An 18,058-nucleotide genomic window follows, 5' to 3' on the forward strand; every position below is an offset into this window, starting at 1 on the left:
TCGTGTGGAAAAGAGATTATTAGCGTTGCCAAATCCACACTTTCTAAGTAAGATTTGAATTTGTTATTAAAATTTAACTTAATTTGCGTTCTAGTGAAGATTGATAAAAAGTAAAACGCGCAAAAAAGAGTTATCATAAAGCTAATTATTAATCAAAGCAGCGTTTCATGAATTGCTATTTTATCCTTTTTTAATCATCATCATTATTATTACATACCTTCCAGAAAGGAAATTTTTCATGCATGACTTAATGGATATGATATTCTGAGAAAAGTAAATTTAAAAAATAGAAAATATTCCTTGCGAGAAAAATTTCATTATTCAATGAATTGTTTTTATTTTCATGGGAAATAAAGGTAAAAAATATAAGCAGAAAAAAATATTAACTATCCTGCTTTATTCAAATTTTCAGATGATTCAAAAATTTCTATATTAGAAGATGATGGTATTCTTTCATACTTTTATACCAAATTTTCACGTCCTTAATGCATTATTAAATAAGCATATAACATAGCAGTGGTATATTCTAGGTTAAGAAAAAACAATATAGCTGCAACTGCAGCCTTGCTGTTTAAGGAAAGTAAGACATCAAAGCAAAGTCGCATGAATCAATGGATAAAAGAATGTGTGGAAAAAAGGATAATTCACAAAGTAAAGCATGGAAAAAAAGCACTAGTAATGTAATTGCGGCGAGTGATGTTTCATTCCAACTGAACGACATTACCTTTGAATGAAGCAAGTACTTTTTAAACTGCTTCGAAATGTATAGCACAAAAGAATTCATACTATCTCAGGCAAAGGAAAAGATGTAATCCCTTTGATAAGAATGTTTTTGAGCCTTTTATTTATTTTTTAATGTGTTTTTATATACACGGAGAAACGCTATTCCAAAAGAAAGTCATTCAAGATAGCACATTTATATCTTAAGAAACCTTTATTATAGACTAGTTGAAGTAACGGACGATGCCTGGGCTTTAAGCAGAATGAAGAAATTTCATTCAGGGGGATGGGCAAAGTTCTTTCGAAATCTCAGTTAGACAGTAATTTTCCTCCTCTCGAACATGAAATGTATTTCGTTCTTTATCTTTTTCTCGAATATGAAGTCAATACCATTCTATGAATAATATCTACCTTTTTGTCGAGAAGGAAAAAAACTCGTTGCTGAGAACTTCTCTAGTCAGTCCACATATTAATATTCGTTGTTCAATATTAACATTAGAAATTTTTCCTAAAAGAAAATTCATTTTTAGTATTATGCTAATTTAAATATTTCGCCCATGCATTAAATCAAACGTTTTGTGTTTTATTTTTAAATTACTGTAAACATTTAGTTGATATAATTATAGGGTCTTAGGTAACGTATAAAAAGATAAATTTCGTAATTTTTATATCATAATTCTTATAAAAGTATTTTTTATTTTTATTTCCTTGTACGAAGTAAAAAGAAAGTATTGTAATCGCGAAACGTTTCAGGCAGCATATTTTAACGAAAATATCCATTTTGACCGCTATCGAATGCAATTTAACGATGTTTTTGCGTGATATCTGTACGTAAGGACAGAATAAAAAGTTCGTTTCCTAAAAGAAAAATATATATATATATATATATATATAAAACTGCTTTAAAATTAATTCTGAAGAGAATTTTTCGTGGCGTCTGTACGAACGTATGTACGTACGTACGTACGTATCTCGCATAACTCAAAAATGAGTAGCCTCAGAAAGTTGAAATTTTGTATATAGGACTGCTATAACATGTAGATGTGAACCTCGTATTTTGGTTGCACGCGGCCGCACCAAACGTATATAAATATATTTATATATATATCCACTCTGTTACCCGGCTCAGTGATCTCAGTTTCTGTACTCTTATATGTTTGTAAATTGTGCATTTTTTGCTTTAAAATGATTGAATTATGTTGTTTTTATCTTCCGGTTAAGGTTTTTATGCCTTTAGTAAATCTGTGTGCAATATTTTTAGAATTACTAACAATTTTAAAGTTGCTTAAGTGCCGCTAAGCCTTTTTACTTCCTTGTACGAAGTAAAAAGGAAGAATTGTAATCGCGAAAAGTTTCAGGCAGCATATTTCAACGAAAATATCCCATTTTGACCTCTTTCAAATGCAATTTAACAATGTATTTCCGTGATATATGTACCTAATGACAGAATAAAACACTCTTTTCCTTCAAAAAAAAAAAAAAATTTAAAACTGCTTTAAAGTGAATTCTGAAGAGAATTTTTCGTGGCGTCTGTACGAACGTACGTACGTATCTCGCATAACTCAAAAACGAGTAGCCTCAGAACGTTGAAATTTTGTATATAGGACTGCTATAACATGTAGATGTGCACTGCATATTTTGGTTGCAATCGGCCGCACCAAACGTATATAAATATTTTTATATATATATCCACTCTGTTACCCGACTCAGTGATCTCAGTTTCTTAACTCTTATATGTTTGTAAAGTGTACATTTTTTGCTTTAAAAATGATTGAATTAAATTGTTTTTATCTTCCGGTTAAGGTTTTTATACCTTTAGTAAATTTGTATGTAATAATTTTAGAATTATCAACAATTTTAAAGTTGTTTAAGTGCCGTTAAGCCTTTTTTTGATGGCGGCCATTGATTGTTTACATTTGAAACAGCACACTAGTGGATTTGTTGCCAATCTAGAGAAACTTAGCTTCCAAACAACAAAGATAACGCCTTCATTTATTATTGCCAATTAATTCATGCCTAATCCTTTCTGGAATTTTTTCGAGGAAATAAGTGTTTAAGATTTACTTCGTAATTTTTAATATAGATATTTTGAGTTTTTATGTATTTTTGCCTTCTCGCGAGGTGAGAACTGAATTCAATGAATGAGAAATACTCAATCGTCTGTGAAAAACTATTTCTTTTTTGTTTTGTTTGCTTAATTTCTTTTATACATCATTCTAGATTTATTATAGTATTTGAATAGAACATGTGGCAACGAGTAGATAATTCTATTCTTTAAATGATATAAATTTTGTGCATTATGAGTTATTATAATATGAACGAAATATAATACTGTTAAGTGAATCTAGCGCCAGAGTGTCGCTATGGTAAACAAATACTAGAGTGAATTTTAAAGAATGCATTTATTCTATTGTGGTTTATGCGCTGTCGGCGAAGTAGATTTAATTCAATCCAATAATTTTAAATGAAATAGAAGAAAAATGCCTATAATTTAATATTCCTTACAAAGAAGTCATGTGTCGTATACATAAGATTTTTTTATTTAAAAAATGATAAAATATGAATAAATGATAAAATATGAATATTTGCTTTTTCTTATTTTTGCTTATGGACCCTGTTCATATTTCCTAGTGCACCCGTGATTTTCTGCACTAAAATTTCCAAATTAATTTATTATTAAAAGGTTTTTCAATTTTTTTTAATACCGTTTTTTAAATTTTCAAAGGGTGACTGTAATTTAATTTGGTAATAGTAAACACTCCGTCTCCTTTCTATTTAGATGACATGAAAAGACTAAACAGGTATTTTCTTTATTTCTCTGATAGGCTTCATACTTAATTATTTCATTTTGTTAGTTATTAATGAGTATCTTTCAGATAAAAGCAAAATGGAAACGTGGAAAAAAATATTTACACTTTTTATAAATTTAATCACTACTTTCTTTTATTTGCAGGAAGAAGTTTACGAGAAGACGGCGAAAGATTTGGTGGAAAATGTCGTCGAAGGATACAATGGGACTGTCTTTGCGTATGGCGCCACGGGTAAGTTATTTAATTTTTGTATGCATCGACTTTTCTGCCATGAATAGCACTTTTCTGGTGATAAAATGATAATTCATGGTATCTATAAAATTTGAGCATCATTTGAAAATATTTGAGAGATTATAAAACGGAGCTGAAAAACGGATTTAAGATAAAATTGACATTGATAAATACAAACAGTATTAAAATTCAAATTTTTGATGTAATAATTCAGTTGGCTATAACATATACAATAAAGTTGGCTATAACATATACAATAAATGTACATTTATGTAAAAGTAATAAGCAAAATAATTTAAAATTATTGTAGATAAATTTTAATACTATTAAAGGTAATCAGATTTCTGAAAAGATATCCAATCTTGATTTCTTCTTATGAGAATAATAATAATGTGAGAATAACATTAATTTACTTGATAAAATGCAAGGTTTGATGTAGTAAGCATTTGCATTTAATTTATATGCCTAACTGTGAAATTAAGAATTTAATTTATGAAAGTAATTTTGCATAGATCATTCTGAATTGAATCATCCGCCCCTGTCATCACAATCATCCTTCTCTGTAAAGAGTGGAAAGTTTATATCCCCCCTTTTTGTGTCGTCCTGCAACTCCTAATTAGATATGACATTTTGTCTAAAATAGATGCATAAATTAAAGATAACGGTTACGAAAAAAATCGGTTTGTTCTTTCTTTTTAACCGTATATTTATGAAGTATTTTGAACCTATATGTTAAAACCTTTGGACTAATACTGTAATGATTCAAAGGTATTTCTTCTGTTGTAATTACCAGTATACTAGTGTTTCGTTTTTTAATCGTACGCCCCAAACTCTCTTTCCGGCGATTGCACCGTAAAGTTGCAAGGAAATCATACTTTATAACTCATATGTGCTCAAAAAATCTCATAAGTGTAAATTTTTGTAGTTGATGGTTGAATGTTTTAAGTGCACGTTGTATCAACGTCTCTTGAATATTTCGAAAACCGTGATGAAATTGGCCAAAGTAAATAGTTTTCCGAAATCTGATTTCCGAAAAAGGATACGGTAGCAAAGTAAAACTCAACTCTCCCAATAATTGATCGACAGATAAATATTAGTTCATAATGCCATAACAAACGCATGCAAGAAATGCTTGCTTCCCGTGCAATTTTGTCACCTTGTAGAGTTCCTCACTTTGTAATTCTAAGTTAATGTTGGAAGTGAAGAATCTTAAGAACTGATAAGCGAATAATCGTTCAAGTTCGGGTGACAATAAACAACAAGATAGAAGGGTAACTATCCCTTTATTATTCCAATAAGCTTTAACAAAACTCCGCCTGGGAGTGTACAAACAAAGCCGACACTTGGGCTTGAACTTAAGAGACTAAGAATTAAAACTAAGATTAACTAAAGAAATATAGCCGAAGCTATCAAGATTCAAATCGAGTTGGCCTCTTAACTTATTTGACAACGAGCTTAGCAAGGGCCTTAGTACGGCCGAGCGTAAGAACTGCTTTGAGAGAGAGAGAGAGAGAGAGTGGCCAAAAAGGCAGACGCGCGTAAATCAGAAACTCTGATTCTCTCTCAGAAAGTAACTTCGTGGTTTAAATACCGCTCCTCCTCATTGAATATTCAGCAAGATTCCAAACCTACGTACTGGCCGGAAGTAGTAAGTTGAAGTTAAGAATTTGACAGGAAAGGAACTTTAACTTAAAATTTAACTGTTAATAAAATTAACATAATTCTTACAACCTTCTCGTCCATTAATTCAGCAATGGAAGTAAAGCAAGCTGTGTATTGCCCGATAAACGTTTTCAATGCTCTGGAGCCCCTAGAAATACCGCCTCATAATTTATCTTTAAATAAAGGATCTTCTGTCATATTATAACGTAGCATCGGTTTGGCAAAGCTGTGTAACAGAACAAAAGACATCGTCAAGAATCTATTCCTGAAAGTAATACAGGCTACCAATATACACTTTCATTCGAGATTGGTAAAATTTTGCACTTCGCATTTAAATAAAATTAGAGTAAAAACACTGTCTGCTTGAATTGTCTACCTTAAAAGTTTAGAAAGAAAGGACTACACCCATCCCCCTGAATGAAGCCTTTTCCCTCTGCGTAAATCCCGAGCAGCGTCGGGTCTGTAGCTAGTTTATTAATAAAATTATTTTTATTTATTTTAAAAACTGTTGACGACATACACATTTTCAGATTTGACAATACAATTGGCGTTTTCTTAAATATAAATTTATTTATATCCAGAAATTATTGTGTTTAAAACTCATCGGAATAGTGTGTGTTCCGGAAATTCCGGAAGTGTGAAAATAAAAAATTATGTTTCTGATAAAAAATGAGCAATAAAATAAAAATGTTTAGCAAATGAGACAGTATGGAATGCAAGCGGAAAGAACTGAAACTTTGAACACTTTTTCTGTACTATGATGTTTTGAGTAGAAAAATGTTTGCAGTTAAAAATTTATTAACAAATGAGACACTATCAAACCTCTGAACGCGTTCTAAAAACTGTTTAAAATTCTAATATAGTTTAGCTGCAAGCTGAAGGAAAATTTCTCAGTGTAAAACAGCTCGATAACTATATTTCTGTAATACTTGCATCAAATCGTAACGGGAAAATTTTTATGTTGTATGTATTTTAACGTGGAAATAAAGTTTTGTGTACGTTTTTAATGTATTATTAAATTAGGCAAAAATGTGCAATTTCTTTACTAATTTTTATATTTTCATTGGACATCATTTACTTAGTAACCCCCCCCCCCCAATTTTCTAACCAATCGAATAATTCTGTAAAATAAAAAGACAAACCAAAGTACCTGTGTACCGTCCAACGTTCAACCCTTGTGTTTAATCTCCAATGATTTTTTTCTGGAATAATTTGTTTGATGTGTTAATATTGATATTAAATTATCGTGCTCTAGTAGACGTAAACATTTTTGACTGCTTAATGTTGATGTTAACTCGTCAAACGCACGGAGAGAACTAAAATTTGTTTTTACTGCTCAACGATGTTTTTTTTTTTTTTTTTTTTTTTTTTTACTATTTTTGATTACTGTCATTTCCAAAAGAATAACTTGCAAATATTGACCAATTGAGTGCGTCCACGTTATACGCATACTTTTTCTCACCCCCCATTTTTCAATTCGCCATTTATTCTCTTTCCCTTCCTGAATCATATTAATCAAGATGTTGATGTCATTGATAAAACTGGAAATAATAAATAAAGTAAACAATAATTAAAATAGACAACTCATGCTTTAAAGCCCCTTCATCTCATAACGTTTTAAAACTAACATAAAAACTGTTCTCAAAATGAAAATCATAAAATTAGATTGCAATAATAAGTCTTATAATATCATAATGACTGTATTACCAATTTTTAATAAATAGTGTATGTGTGTGTATGTGGTTATGGCAAAGCCTCGAGGGCTATCTGCCTAAGAGGAGGGATGCCTTCGTGGAGGACTTTCTAAGGGAAACTGGCTCGTATACACGTTACACATGGGGAAAACCACGAAAACGCCAATGCAGCCAGCCCGTTCGCGGGTTTGAATAAATAAAAATAATTTCTTATTGTTTTCCAAAAAAAAGCCTTAAAACTTATGATTCCATTTTACATTGCTTTATAAATCATTGCCATTCCCAGATTCAAAACAAAGAATAATAAATTCAAACATTTTGATATTTTCCAGTGTTTTCAAATGTTTATTTACTTTCAGTTCTTATGTTAATAGTTTATATAAACTTTGTGATTGAACATGCCAGAAGAGCAAAAAGCTTAAGAGATTTAAAACCTATTTTACAACTCCCGGCAGTAACAGTTTTTACAAGTGAAGATATACGAAGAAAATCTGGGTTTCTTCATCCTACGGTTGATCAATTTACTTCCCCCCCCCCCGAAAAAAAAAAGAACATCGAAAAAAGACTCAAATTCCTATTGCCTAAATTCACTTTAGTTGGACATACGTTTTCTAACTCGAAAGAAATTTGAAAGAAATGGGAATCGAAGATACTCCATAATATTAACTGATTTTTTATGCTAAAACTATTTTATTCGTTTTAAGATTTTACTACCATTTTGTAACTTTAATGAATAAAAATTTCTAATTATCTAAATAAATTTTTGATATAATATTCAACATTTTTAACAGGTTCCGGTAAGACGTATACAATGGTAGGAGAAGACGAAAATCCCGGAATCATGGTACGAGCTTTGAAAGATCTCTTTAAAGAAGTTAACACGAAGCACAAAATCTACGACGTCACCATGTCGTACCTTGAGGTAATGATTCTCTTTAACAGCTATGTGTAATTGCTGAAAAAATCCATATTTTTAGTAGATATCACAGCATGGTGTAAAACAAAATTTAAGCAAATACATCCTTTCTGAGAAAATGCATGAGTGCGTGACTTGCCACTTCAAGACTTTCAGACACATGCAATATGATAATTATTTTTCAGAAATATGTTGTAAAATACTTTTACAAGTTTCTTCAGAAATTATTATGGGATTTTCATTATATGATAGAAGTCGCATTATTGGTTTAAGATATTACCCATTGACAGAATTGTCATTTACAAGGGCTAGATTTAAATTTTACTAATTAAAAATTGTTGGTGATAGTACTGAATACACTTTACAAAATACTTTCGATTAGTTTTCTGTTAAATATTGTTTAGGGAAAGACAAACTGAACTTAGACATTGCTTTGAGAAAAAAGGCAAAACTAGCAAGATTTTTTTATAGAACTGTGCGAATTGCGAAGAAGATTCTAATGAACAATTTATGGGAATGATCTGAAATGCAAGTTTGTTATGATATATTGTTTGTCATGATGTATGTGATAATGCAGTGAAATAAAAGGCAAAGTTTGGTCAGATGAGGCATCGTTTGGTATTCGCTATCTATGTAGGAAATCCGTTATTTGAGTGTTTTTCATCTCAGAAGGCCTGGCACATTCTTTTCCATAAAAAGTTTTTTTTTTTTTTTTTAAATTTTTCATGTGTCAATGTTTTGTTGGGCAATATTTCATGTGTCATGGTTTGAGAAACCTAATGCCTTAACAGGTATTCCTTTTAGCTGTTCGATCTTTTCAGTTTTATTTTGTGTTATTTCCAGTTATTTGCATAAAATTGTCATTAACATAGCCGGAATAGTTGAATACTTTTGTTCATGTTGTAATATCTATAAGGTAAAGACTTAATTTATTTTTCTAGTTTCAAAATGAAAGTTAATAATTTAAGCCCAGATGTTCAATTTAGTTAATAAGCCATCGTAATTTCAGTTAAGTCCATAAAGCACAAGTATAAGCTATCATATATACGCTATATTTGAAAAAATTTCTGCATTAATGGAAGTAGTCTAATATGAGAGTCAATGTATATTTAAGATATTATATCAGTTACAATGTTTTTTCATTTAATTTTTGAAGTGATTTCAATCAAAATGTTTCTTGTAGATCTATAATGAAAATATTCGTGATCTTCTAAATCCTTCACCAGCACATCTTGAATTAAGAGAAGATGCGAAAGGTAATCACCAGGTAGCAGGATTGTCTGAAATGGATATATCCTCGTCGGAGGAAGTAAGTATTTTAAAATGTTATTTATCTGCTTTTCTTAGAATGCAGTTTTTCATGTTATGTTCCTATTCGTATAATAAGATAGATGTGCGAATAGGAACTTCATTCAGGAAATTCAGAAACATTTTGTATTCTGTGCATTTCCTGAATGCAGGTTTTGAATTTAATTTCCATAATCATGAAACCTAAAGTTAAAAAAATTCAAAATTTCTCCAAGAAAATATAATTCTTCTCAGATGTTATCTCATCTTTTCAAATATGATGTTATAACTCAGTTTTGGCAGAAATTTCTATCTGCACCATTCTGATGGTGTAATATCGTACGTATTTCGGACACTGAGTGTAATTCTGATGGTGTAATCACGTACATATTTCGGACCAATGTGTGTAATGTTGATTTCTCATATGATTTAACTTTCAGTTTCTATAATACTAAATAGGTCACGAACACGTGTTGTATGGCTTCCGAAAATTCGAAGGTGAGGCTATTTATGAAGTTTTATTTCGTCCAAGTACATTACTGGCCGCTACGCCTGAAGCAGAGTATCTATCACATTTATCATCAGACGCATTTCTTCGTCACTCGACGTGAGTTCGTGGAGTAGAGCATCGACTGAAGCTCTGTGTTTTAAGCAAAAGGTTGAGTAGATAAAATTTAATATTATGTTGACTTTATGAGCAACCATATCTACGAAATTTAAATAATGTTTAAACTTTTTATGAAGCTATTTCATAACATATGTGAATATTAAAAGTCTGTCGAACTTTTGTAGATATTACAGGCCTTCATTTTTAAAGGATAATATGAATCATTTTTAAAGGATAATATTTAAATGTAAAATGTTTAGAAAAGCACAGATTTGCCTCCAAAATTGCAGCCTTCTTATGCTGTTCAACGCCGTGTAATATCTCATGCTCCATTCCTTCTATTTGGACAAAAACATTTGATATTTCGAAAGGTATTGCTCTTTCTCCTAGTCACTTATCTTATTATCACTTATCTGTGTCACATAGTGTTCCAAACGTTTATCGCTTTCAAAATAAGGGCATTTCGTTTCTTTTCATCTGTCTGCCATTCACTTTTACCTCTCTAATTGCTTTAAAGGGTATCTTTTTTGATTTCTTTTAAATAAGTCAATAAATTCAAGTCCTCAGTTATAAAATATGGAATAACACGCCTCTGTTGACAGGTTATTTATGAAATTACATGAACGTGGTTATGCATATATAAGACAAATACTTAAATATTTAAATTTCAGAATCATTAAATGTATATTTACTAAACTGTATAAAGTTATTTTTTAATATATTTTATCTTATTTATAGTAAGATTTAAACTTTAACACAAGTAATAAAAACGGAGAGATAATATCGAGCTGGTTTTTAAATAACTCTTATTTACTATTTCCTATTTTTGTAGTTGCTGTATATAGTTTTATCTAACTGTTAAATATAAATCTCAGTTACAAATAAATACAATAAGCTATATAATCTCAGTTATAGGTAACAAAATGGTTTAAACTTATTCAATAATTATTTTTTTTCAATTATTGACTATATCAATTCTTTCAGTGTGTGAAAAAGTTTTTCTTACTAACAATCAATATTAACTGTATAATTTTATAAACGATTATATTTTTAAAAAGTCTGCTAATCAATAAGTTCCTAAATTCATTTTATTAAAACTTCTAATTTTCACTGTACTTCTTAATAATCGCAGTTGTATTTCGTAATATGTTTAAAGTCACCTTTTATATTCATTCAACTTTAAATTATTGTTAATTTTTTAGAATCGTTTGGATATAAAACTATTGATTTTTAGAATATCATATGGAACTTGCCATACTTTAATCCACCTTGTTGGACATTTTCTTCTTTCTTAGCGCGTGCGTTCGTGGTGTTCGTAGTGCAAGTGCAGCTATTTTGAAAGCACTCAATTTTTGCGTTCTCCACTTTAAAAAGCGCAACAGCCTCTATAAAGCTTCAGCTCAAGTAAAACTTAGAGTTACTTAATCTTGAAGTAAAGAATTTTTTCAACTGGAGCTAACGATTTACTTGGATGGAATTAAAAATTAACTTTTATATCTGAAATTGTTCCCTCATTTCAAGAGGTACTGGATATAGTTAAACTTTCAGAGTATGAATTTGGAATTTCTTTGTGCCAGTTTTATATGGGGATTCATATTTTAGTCATTATAAAATATTCAGAAGTAATTTTTCATGAAAATTCATATTGGAAACCAAATGGAAAACCAATTAAAAAAAATTAAGATTTATCATTACTGTATACCTACTAGCCCTTTAACTGCTTAAGACGTGTATAAACGTTTTCAGAGTTTCCTTTAAAAATGCTTTAGACGTGTTTACACGAAATTCAAATCGCTCGAAAAATACTTAAGAAGCCCAAATTTCGCTAAAATTGCTTAAGACGTGTTTAGACGATGCGGTCTGGTCTTCTTTCCCCTACCTTTCTGCAGGCGGCTGTCAGTTGACACAAAGCTCTTAATAGGGTGTGAAGTCTGTTTGGAAAGAGCACTTTACGGAAGAGTTCTGAGAATGAAGTATCACTGTTAGACAGCAGGTGTGTGTTATCTTTCTGACGACTGCAAGCTTGTAAATGAAGATAAATTGTTTTACAACATTTTGCCTTGTGGTTATTTGCACAAATGAAAGTCAAACAGAATCGCTCGTTGTTACAATACATTACCGAAATTTAGCAGAAACAGGAAAAAATAATAATTGTAACGTAAGACGTACTTTTTTAATAAATCATATATTCTACAATCAAATATTTTATTTTTGCATTAAAAGTTGATTACAATTTCTGATTAATCAAGAATAGGAAAAAATATAAAATGCTGCAAACATCTATCTTGTTTGCCCTCGTATTTCAAGTGCCGGTGTTTTTTATGGCACATTCTTCCTTTTAACACTTTGAAACAGGAAAACTGTGCTTTCAGCATTCCTGATTTTTCTACTCGTATATGTGGCTGTGTGTTCCTTATAAACGCGAACTGACATATAAAAATTTCTTGGATGTCGAAAGAAGATATTCTACTCGAAAACTTCAATTAAATCGAATAAATTTGTATGCCGAAGGAATTTCTAGAAATATTTGTTTTTAAAAAATGTATTATTAAGATTTGAATTACAAATTAGTTTTAAAATCTAGGGGAAAACATATGCATTTCTTGGAACTTTTTTGGAAAGAAATCTACCGGTATAAAATCGCTTAAAATTAATGGAGTGCAAGTTAAGTAAAACAGTTGATGTATGGAAGGGTTACATACTGCGCATAAAAATTAGTCAGAGGAACAATTAGCTAACGAATTAAATTAATTACATTAAAAGAATTTCGTTAGAAAATAACCTCTCCAAATGTCAATGCTGATAGCAGCACTACGAATGAAAGTTAATCCGTTGATACTCAATAATTGTGGCCTACCAGCAGCCGATCAGTAAACGTTGCTGAACACCGGCCTGAGGTTCGAATCCGCAAACGGGCTGGCTGCAAGGGCGTTTTCGTGATTTTCCCCACGTGTAACGTGTATACGAGCCAGTTTCCCTTAGAAAGTCCTCCACGAAGGCATCCCTCCTCTTAGGCAGATAGCTCTCGAGGCTTTGCCGTAATCACATAAAACCAAACCAAATTAAAAACCAATAACTATATGTTCGCGATTACTTTGCGATTTTTTATAAAGATAAAACAGAAGCTCGCAGCAACCTAGTAGAAACTGGCAGTTTGAATTCCGGCGAATAGGCTGGCTATTTGGCAGTTTTCGTGGACTTTTGCTGCCTATATTTAACATGAATATAAGCCAATCTCATTTTAAATATCCTTCACGAAGACGTGCTCTGACTACGAGTCCTCGCTTGAGATTGTTAGATTAATGGCAAAGCTCGCAAAGGGCGATCTGTTTAAAGAGGGTATGCTTTCGTGAAAGACCTTATAAAGGAAAACATCTCGTACCGGTGTTACATATAGGTAAATTCACGAAAGATGTGGTGAGCCAGTTCACAGTGGTTTGAATCCAGGTCAAACTACCAAATAGTCCTCGTGTATTTTGTCATGAGCTAAATAAAATGTCGCGAAAGTCACTTTATGCTATTGAAATGGCAATAACTTCGTATTATACAGGCTATCATTTTGCCTCTGTTATGAGATTTTGATCTTTTCCGTTATCCAAGGTAGCCCACAATGGAATACTTGTAGTTCTATCCGGGGTCCGAATCCCGGCGAAAGGGTTAGCTACATGGATGCTTTCCTGTCTTTCTCATGTGTAACATGTACACAAGCCGACTCCCCTTAGAAAGTCCTCCACGAAGGCATCCGAAGGCATCCTGTTCCTTTTTTTTTTCTTTGATTTTATAGCAATGTTCTTGTTTTCAGAATATGAAACGTCAATGAAACATTTTTAATAATGTCTCATTCTGTTTCGTTTTTTGTTTAATGAAAAAATGAATCTAAGTAACAAATTTCTTATGTTTAGAAAAATTTTACCATCATCGAAATGAGTTGCTGTCGAAGTGCATTTTCTTACTAGCGTATATATTTGTATAGAGAAAATTGTTACGCGCGTGTTATCCTATAACTGAAAGGATCAAGAGAAATTTCTATAGGGAAATAAAGTTATTCATTTTAAATAAAAAATAAAGTTATTTGTAAATTAAATGTGTTTTGAGGTAAGAGTAAAAATACGAGATATGCGATAAATTTAAAATAACGATGTATATAATAAGGATTTTGCCGACAGACATTCCCAACGAAATTTGCTAAAATAATTCTATATGTAGAATTATGTATATTCCGTTCAGTATTTGAATTCAGTGATATAACACTCCATTTTATCAGTGTAGTTATGTGTTATATCGAGATTTAGTTATGTCCGATATAAGCATTTTATTTTTGTTTAATAAATCTGGTTCCTTTACTAATATTATGTTTATTAAATACGATTTATCAGGTTTTCAAATTCTATCAGAGCCCACCTGGCTAAGACAGCTGATTATTACTAATTCCACTCGCACTGAAACCAAAACGAACAAATTGGTTGCATGCTTGGGTTGCATAGTTTTTCCCATGTGTCACATGGATATGAGTAAGTTTTACTTAGAAAGCCTACCACGGCGACTTGTCTATCCTTAGACAGACAGATCCCGTTTGCTTTGCCATATTCAAATAATCGGACAAAATTTGACGACAAAGGCTAATAAATGCATATACCGAAATAAAATAAATTTAAATGCATATTACAAAACTAAAATAAATGCATATAACGTAAAAGTGATATTAAAACAAATTTTTAATCATTTTTAATACACTAATTCCTAAATTGCATTATTTTCAAATTTTATTTCATTTTTATGTATGTATTAATGCATATTTTATATATTCGAAAGTGCGATTGTTTAGTAAATTACGCATTAAATAAATCTGATTTGAAAATACATGCACTTAGGTGAGATTTTCGTAACTTGAAAAACAGTACTCGCAAAATAATCTCTAAGAAAATATAATAATATTTTATCTTCCTACTTGATTCTGTGAAAAACAATTTAAATTAGCTTATTACTTTTTTTTTTTCTACATTGAAAACAACTTGATTTTTTTTAAAAATCTTGCTGTCAGACGAAAGTATTTAGAAGTATAAAAATGGTTTTTTTGAACACATGTTTCTGCGGTATTTCTTTACAGACGTAGATCAACAGATAAGACGCCAACCCTTGATATAGGCATTGACAGATTTTACCACCAAAAAGCCTTTCCTCTAACATAGCGGACGCCACTTTTATCTTCTTTGCAATGTAGTATAACTAAACCCGTTGGCCCTGTTTGTTCGAATAGCTTCTGAGAACCGTTCGCATTTGAATGCGTCGGAGCTTGAGTAACTACTTGTTCCCAAAGCTATCAGTCAGACACCAGTAAAAATCTGTTGTCCGTATTTCTACTATCTCTCTCTGTGAGTTCTTCAAATCCAGGAAAGGGTAATGCGTGCATTTGGGTGCATGTGAGAAAAAAAAATTTCTATGCTTCATTTTGTATTACTTGTATAGTGAAACATTTCAAAAAACAGTTTTATATGCAAAGTTTTTCTCTGATGAATGAACTCAGCTGAAAACACGTTACTATCTTCTGTAAATCCACCCCCAAAAAAGGATGCTCTTTTATGTGAATTAAATTCTTATTTGTGCTCTTATTACATTTTTTAAAATTTTTCCGTTCCCCTTTTCTTATAACACATAAGCAATTTTTTAAGCGTGACCATGAGCGCTAAGATCGGTAAGCTCGTTAAAGACTGGTAATTTGAGGCGGCGTAAGGGGCATAGAGGCGTAGTCATAAGGGCATAAAATACGGGAATTCCGTTCACACTTGCGAGAACGGTGTGTAAGCCGTGGCCAATGGGAGAAGCTAAATTTTCGCATGCGTAAATGTGTCTACAACTTTCCCGCACTGTTCTCCTGCGCGATTGATTTCCCGCGTTCGCTCTGCTTGTTTTGTAACAGCGAAATCTTCTGTAGAACGCCGCTTCGTTTTAGCTTCGCTCTGATTGGTCGACGCTTATCCTAAACTCGGCGTAAAGTTGAAAACTTTGAACCCTATGCCAGGAGTCCTAAACCAGATTTTGTGACGTAGCACAGATTGGTTGTTTTGGCAACGGAGCTCGACTTTAACCACTTATGCCCTTTACGCCCTCGCCTGAACGAAGCTTGAAGGAATTCAAATCTCAGCAAATGGGTTTATTGCAGAGGTTTCTTGTTTTTTCCTCATGTGAAAGCAATACGAATTCTTTCCCTTTAAACGTCCTTTACGAGACGCAACTCCTTTTAGGCATATAATCTTCGAGTGCTGTGAACAATTCTAATCTAAATTTTTATGATATAAAATTTCATATAAATTTATTCTACTGCCGCTTTTGTGTACATTATATTTATGAATACAAACCTACGATTAATATTGAATACTATTGGCATAATTGGTGTAATGTTTAATACTGACAATAATGTTTAAGCTAAAAACCAATTTGAACCAATTTGAACCCTTTTTTATTTCTTTGTACGAAGTAAAAAGGAAGTATTGAAATCGCGAAAAGTTTCAGGCAGCATATTTCAACGAAAATATCCATTTTGACCGCTTTCAAATGCAATTTAACGATGCTTTTGCGTGATATCTGTACGTAAGAACAGAATAAAAAACTCTTTTCCTCCGATAAAATTATAAAACTGCTTTAAAATGAATTCTGAAGAGAATTTTTCGTGGCGTCTGTACGAACGTATGTATCTCGCATAACTCAAAAACGAGTAACCTGAGAACGTTGAAATTTTGTATATAGGACTACTATAACATGTAGATGTGCACCTCGTATTTTGGTTGCAATCAGCCGCGCATAACGTATATAAATATATTTATATATATATCCACTCTGTTACTCGGCTCAGTGATCTCAGTTTCTTTACTCTTATATGTTTGTAAATTGTACATATTTTCCTTTAAAAATGATTGAATTATGTTGTTCTTATCTTCCGATTAAGGTTTTTATGCCTTTAGTAAATCTGTATGCAATATTTTTAGAATTATCATCAAATTTAAAGTTCTTTTAAGTGCCGCTAAGCCTAATAATTTTTTTTATGGCGGCCATTGCCGGTTTACATTTGAAGCAGCAGGGTAGTGGATTTGTTGCCAATCTAGAGAAACGTAGCTTCGCAGCAACAAAGATAACGCCTTCATTTATTAATGCGAATTAAATCATGCTTAATTCTTTCTGTAATTTTTTCGAAGAAATACCGTATTTAACGGCATATAAGACGCACATTTTTCCTAAATTTGGTCTCAAAAAAGTTACCTGCGTCTTATACGTGAAGGACACAGGTTAACTTTCAATACTGAATGCTATTTTTAGCCCGGATAAAGGTCTAGACACACATACCTTCTTTTTCTGCATCTACATGTGTGTGGCCTTCTAAATAAGGGTGCGTCTTATATGCCGTCAAATACGGTAAGTGTTTAAGATTTACTTCGTAATTTTTAATACAGATATTTTAAGTTTTTATGTATTTTTGCCTTGTCGCGAAGTGAAAACTGAATTAATTGAATGAGAAATACTCAATCGTCTGTGAAAAACTGTTTCTTTTTTGTTTTGTTTGTTTAATTTCTTTTATACATCGTTCTAGCTTTATTATAATATTTAAATAGAACATGTGGCAACGATTAGATAATTCTTTAAATGATATAAATTGTGTGCATTATGAGTTATAATATGAACGAAATATAATACTGTTAAGTGAATCTAGCGCCAGAGTGTAACTATGGTAAACAAATATTAGAATGAATTTTAAAGAATGCATTTATTCTATTGTGGTTTATGCGCTGTCGGCGAAGTAGATTTAATTCAATCCAATAAGTTTAAACGAAATGCAAGAAAAAATGCGTATAATTTAACATTCCGTACAAGGAAGTCATGCGGTGTACACATCAGATTTTTATAATAAAGTAACATGCGCTAAACAGTTTTGAATAGAAAGAAACCGCTCGCACGCTATTGGACTTTCTCAGCTTACGAAATATGTATTTTAAGTTGGTTATTTACATAACAGAAGAACAAAATAAAATGACAGAAAATAAATAGTGCATTTTACCGACAAAATTTTCTTTGGAAAGAAATAAAAGTACTGCAAAGAATAAGAACGATATAGTTAACTTAAAGGCGGCCGATAATCATT

The 18,058-nt window shown here is 31.5% G+C and overlaps 1 protein-coding gene and 1 long non-coding RNA gene across 5 annotated transcripts in view; one reads left to right on the forward strand and one right to left on the reverse strand.

Annotated features, from left to right (window-relative positions):
• Positions 1–18,058, forward strand: part of LOC118205274 (kinesin-like protein KIF19) — a 194,914-nt gene that overhangs the window by 110,568 nt on the left and 66,288 nt on the right. For all 4 annotated transcript variants that reach the window (XM_085810805.1, XM_085810807.1, XM_085810806.1 and 1 more), the window contains exons 4-6: positions 3,674–3,761; positions 7,909–8,039; positions 9,217–9,342. In XM_085810805.1, the coding sequence (XP_085666931.1) occupies positions 3,674–3,761; positions 7,909–8,039; positions 9,217–9,342 (345 nt within the window). The remainder of the gene's footprint in view (positions 1–3,673; positions 3,762–7,908; positions 8,040–9,216; positions 9,343–18,058) is intronic.
• Positions 1–18,058, reverse strand: part of LOC146998493 (uncharacterized) — an 82,046-nt gene that overhangs the window by 37,649 nt on the left and 26,339 nt on the right. The window lies entirely within an intron of this gene.

Source organism: Stegodyphus dumicola, chromosome 2 (genome assembly GCF_044657685.1).
Source record: "Stegodyphus dumicola isolate Sdum_Otavi_A_Nest chromosome 2, ASM4465768v1".
Lineage (NCBI taxonomy): Eukaryota > Metazoa > Arthropoda > Arachnida > Araneae > Eresidae > Stegodyphus > Stegodyphus dumicola.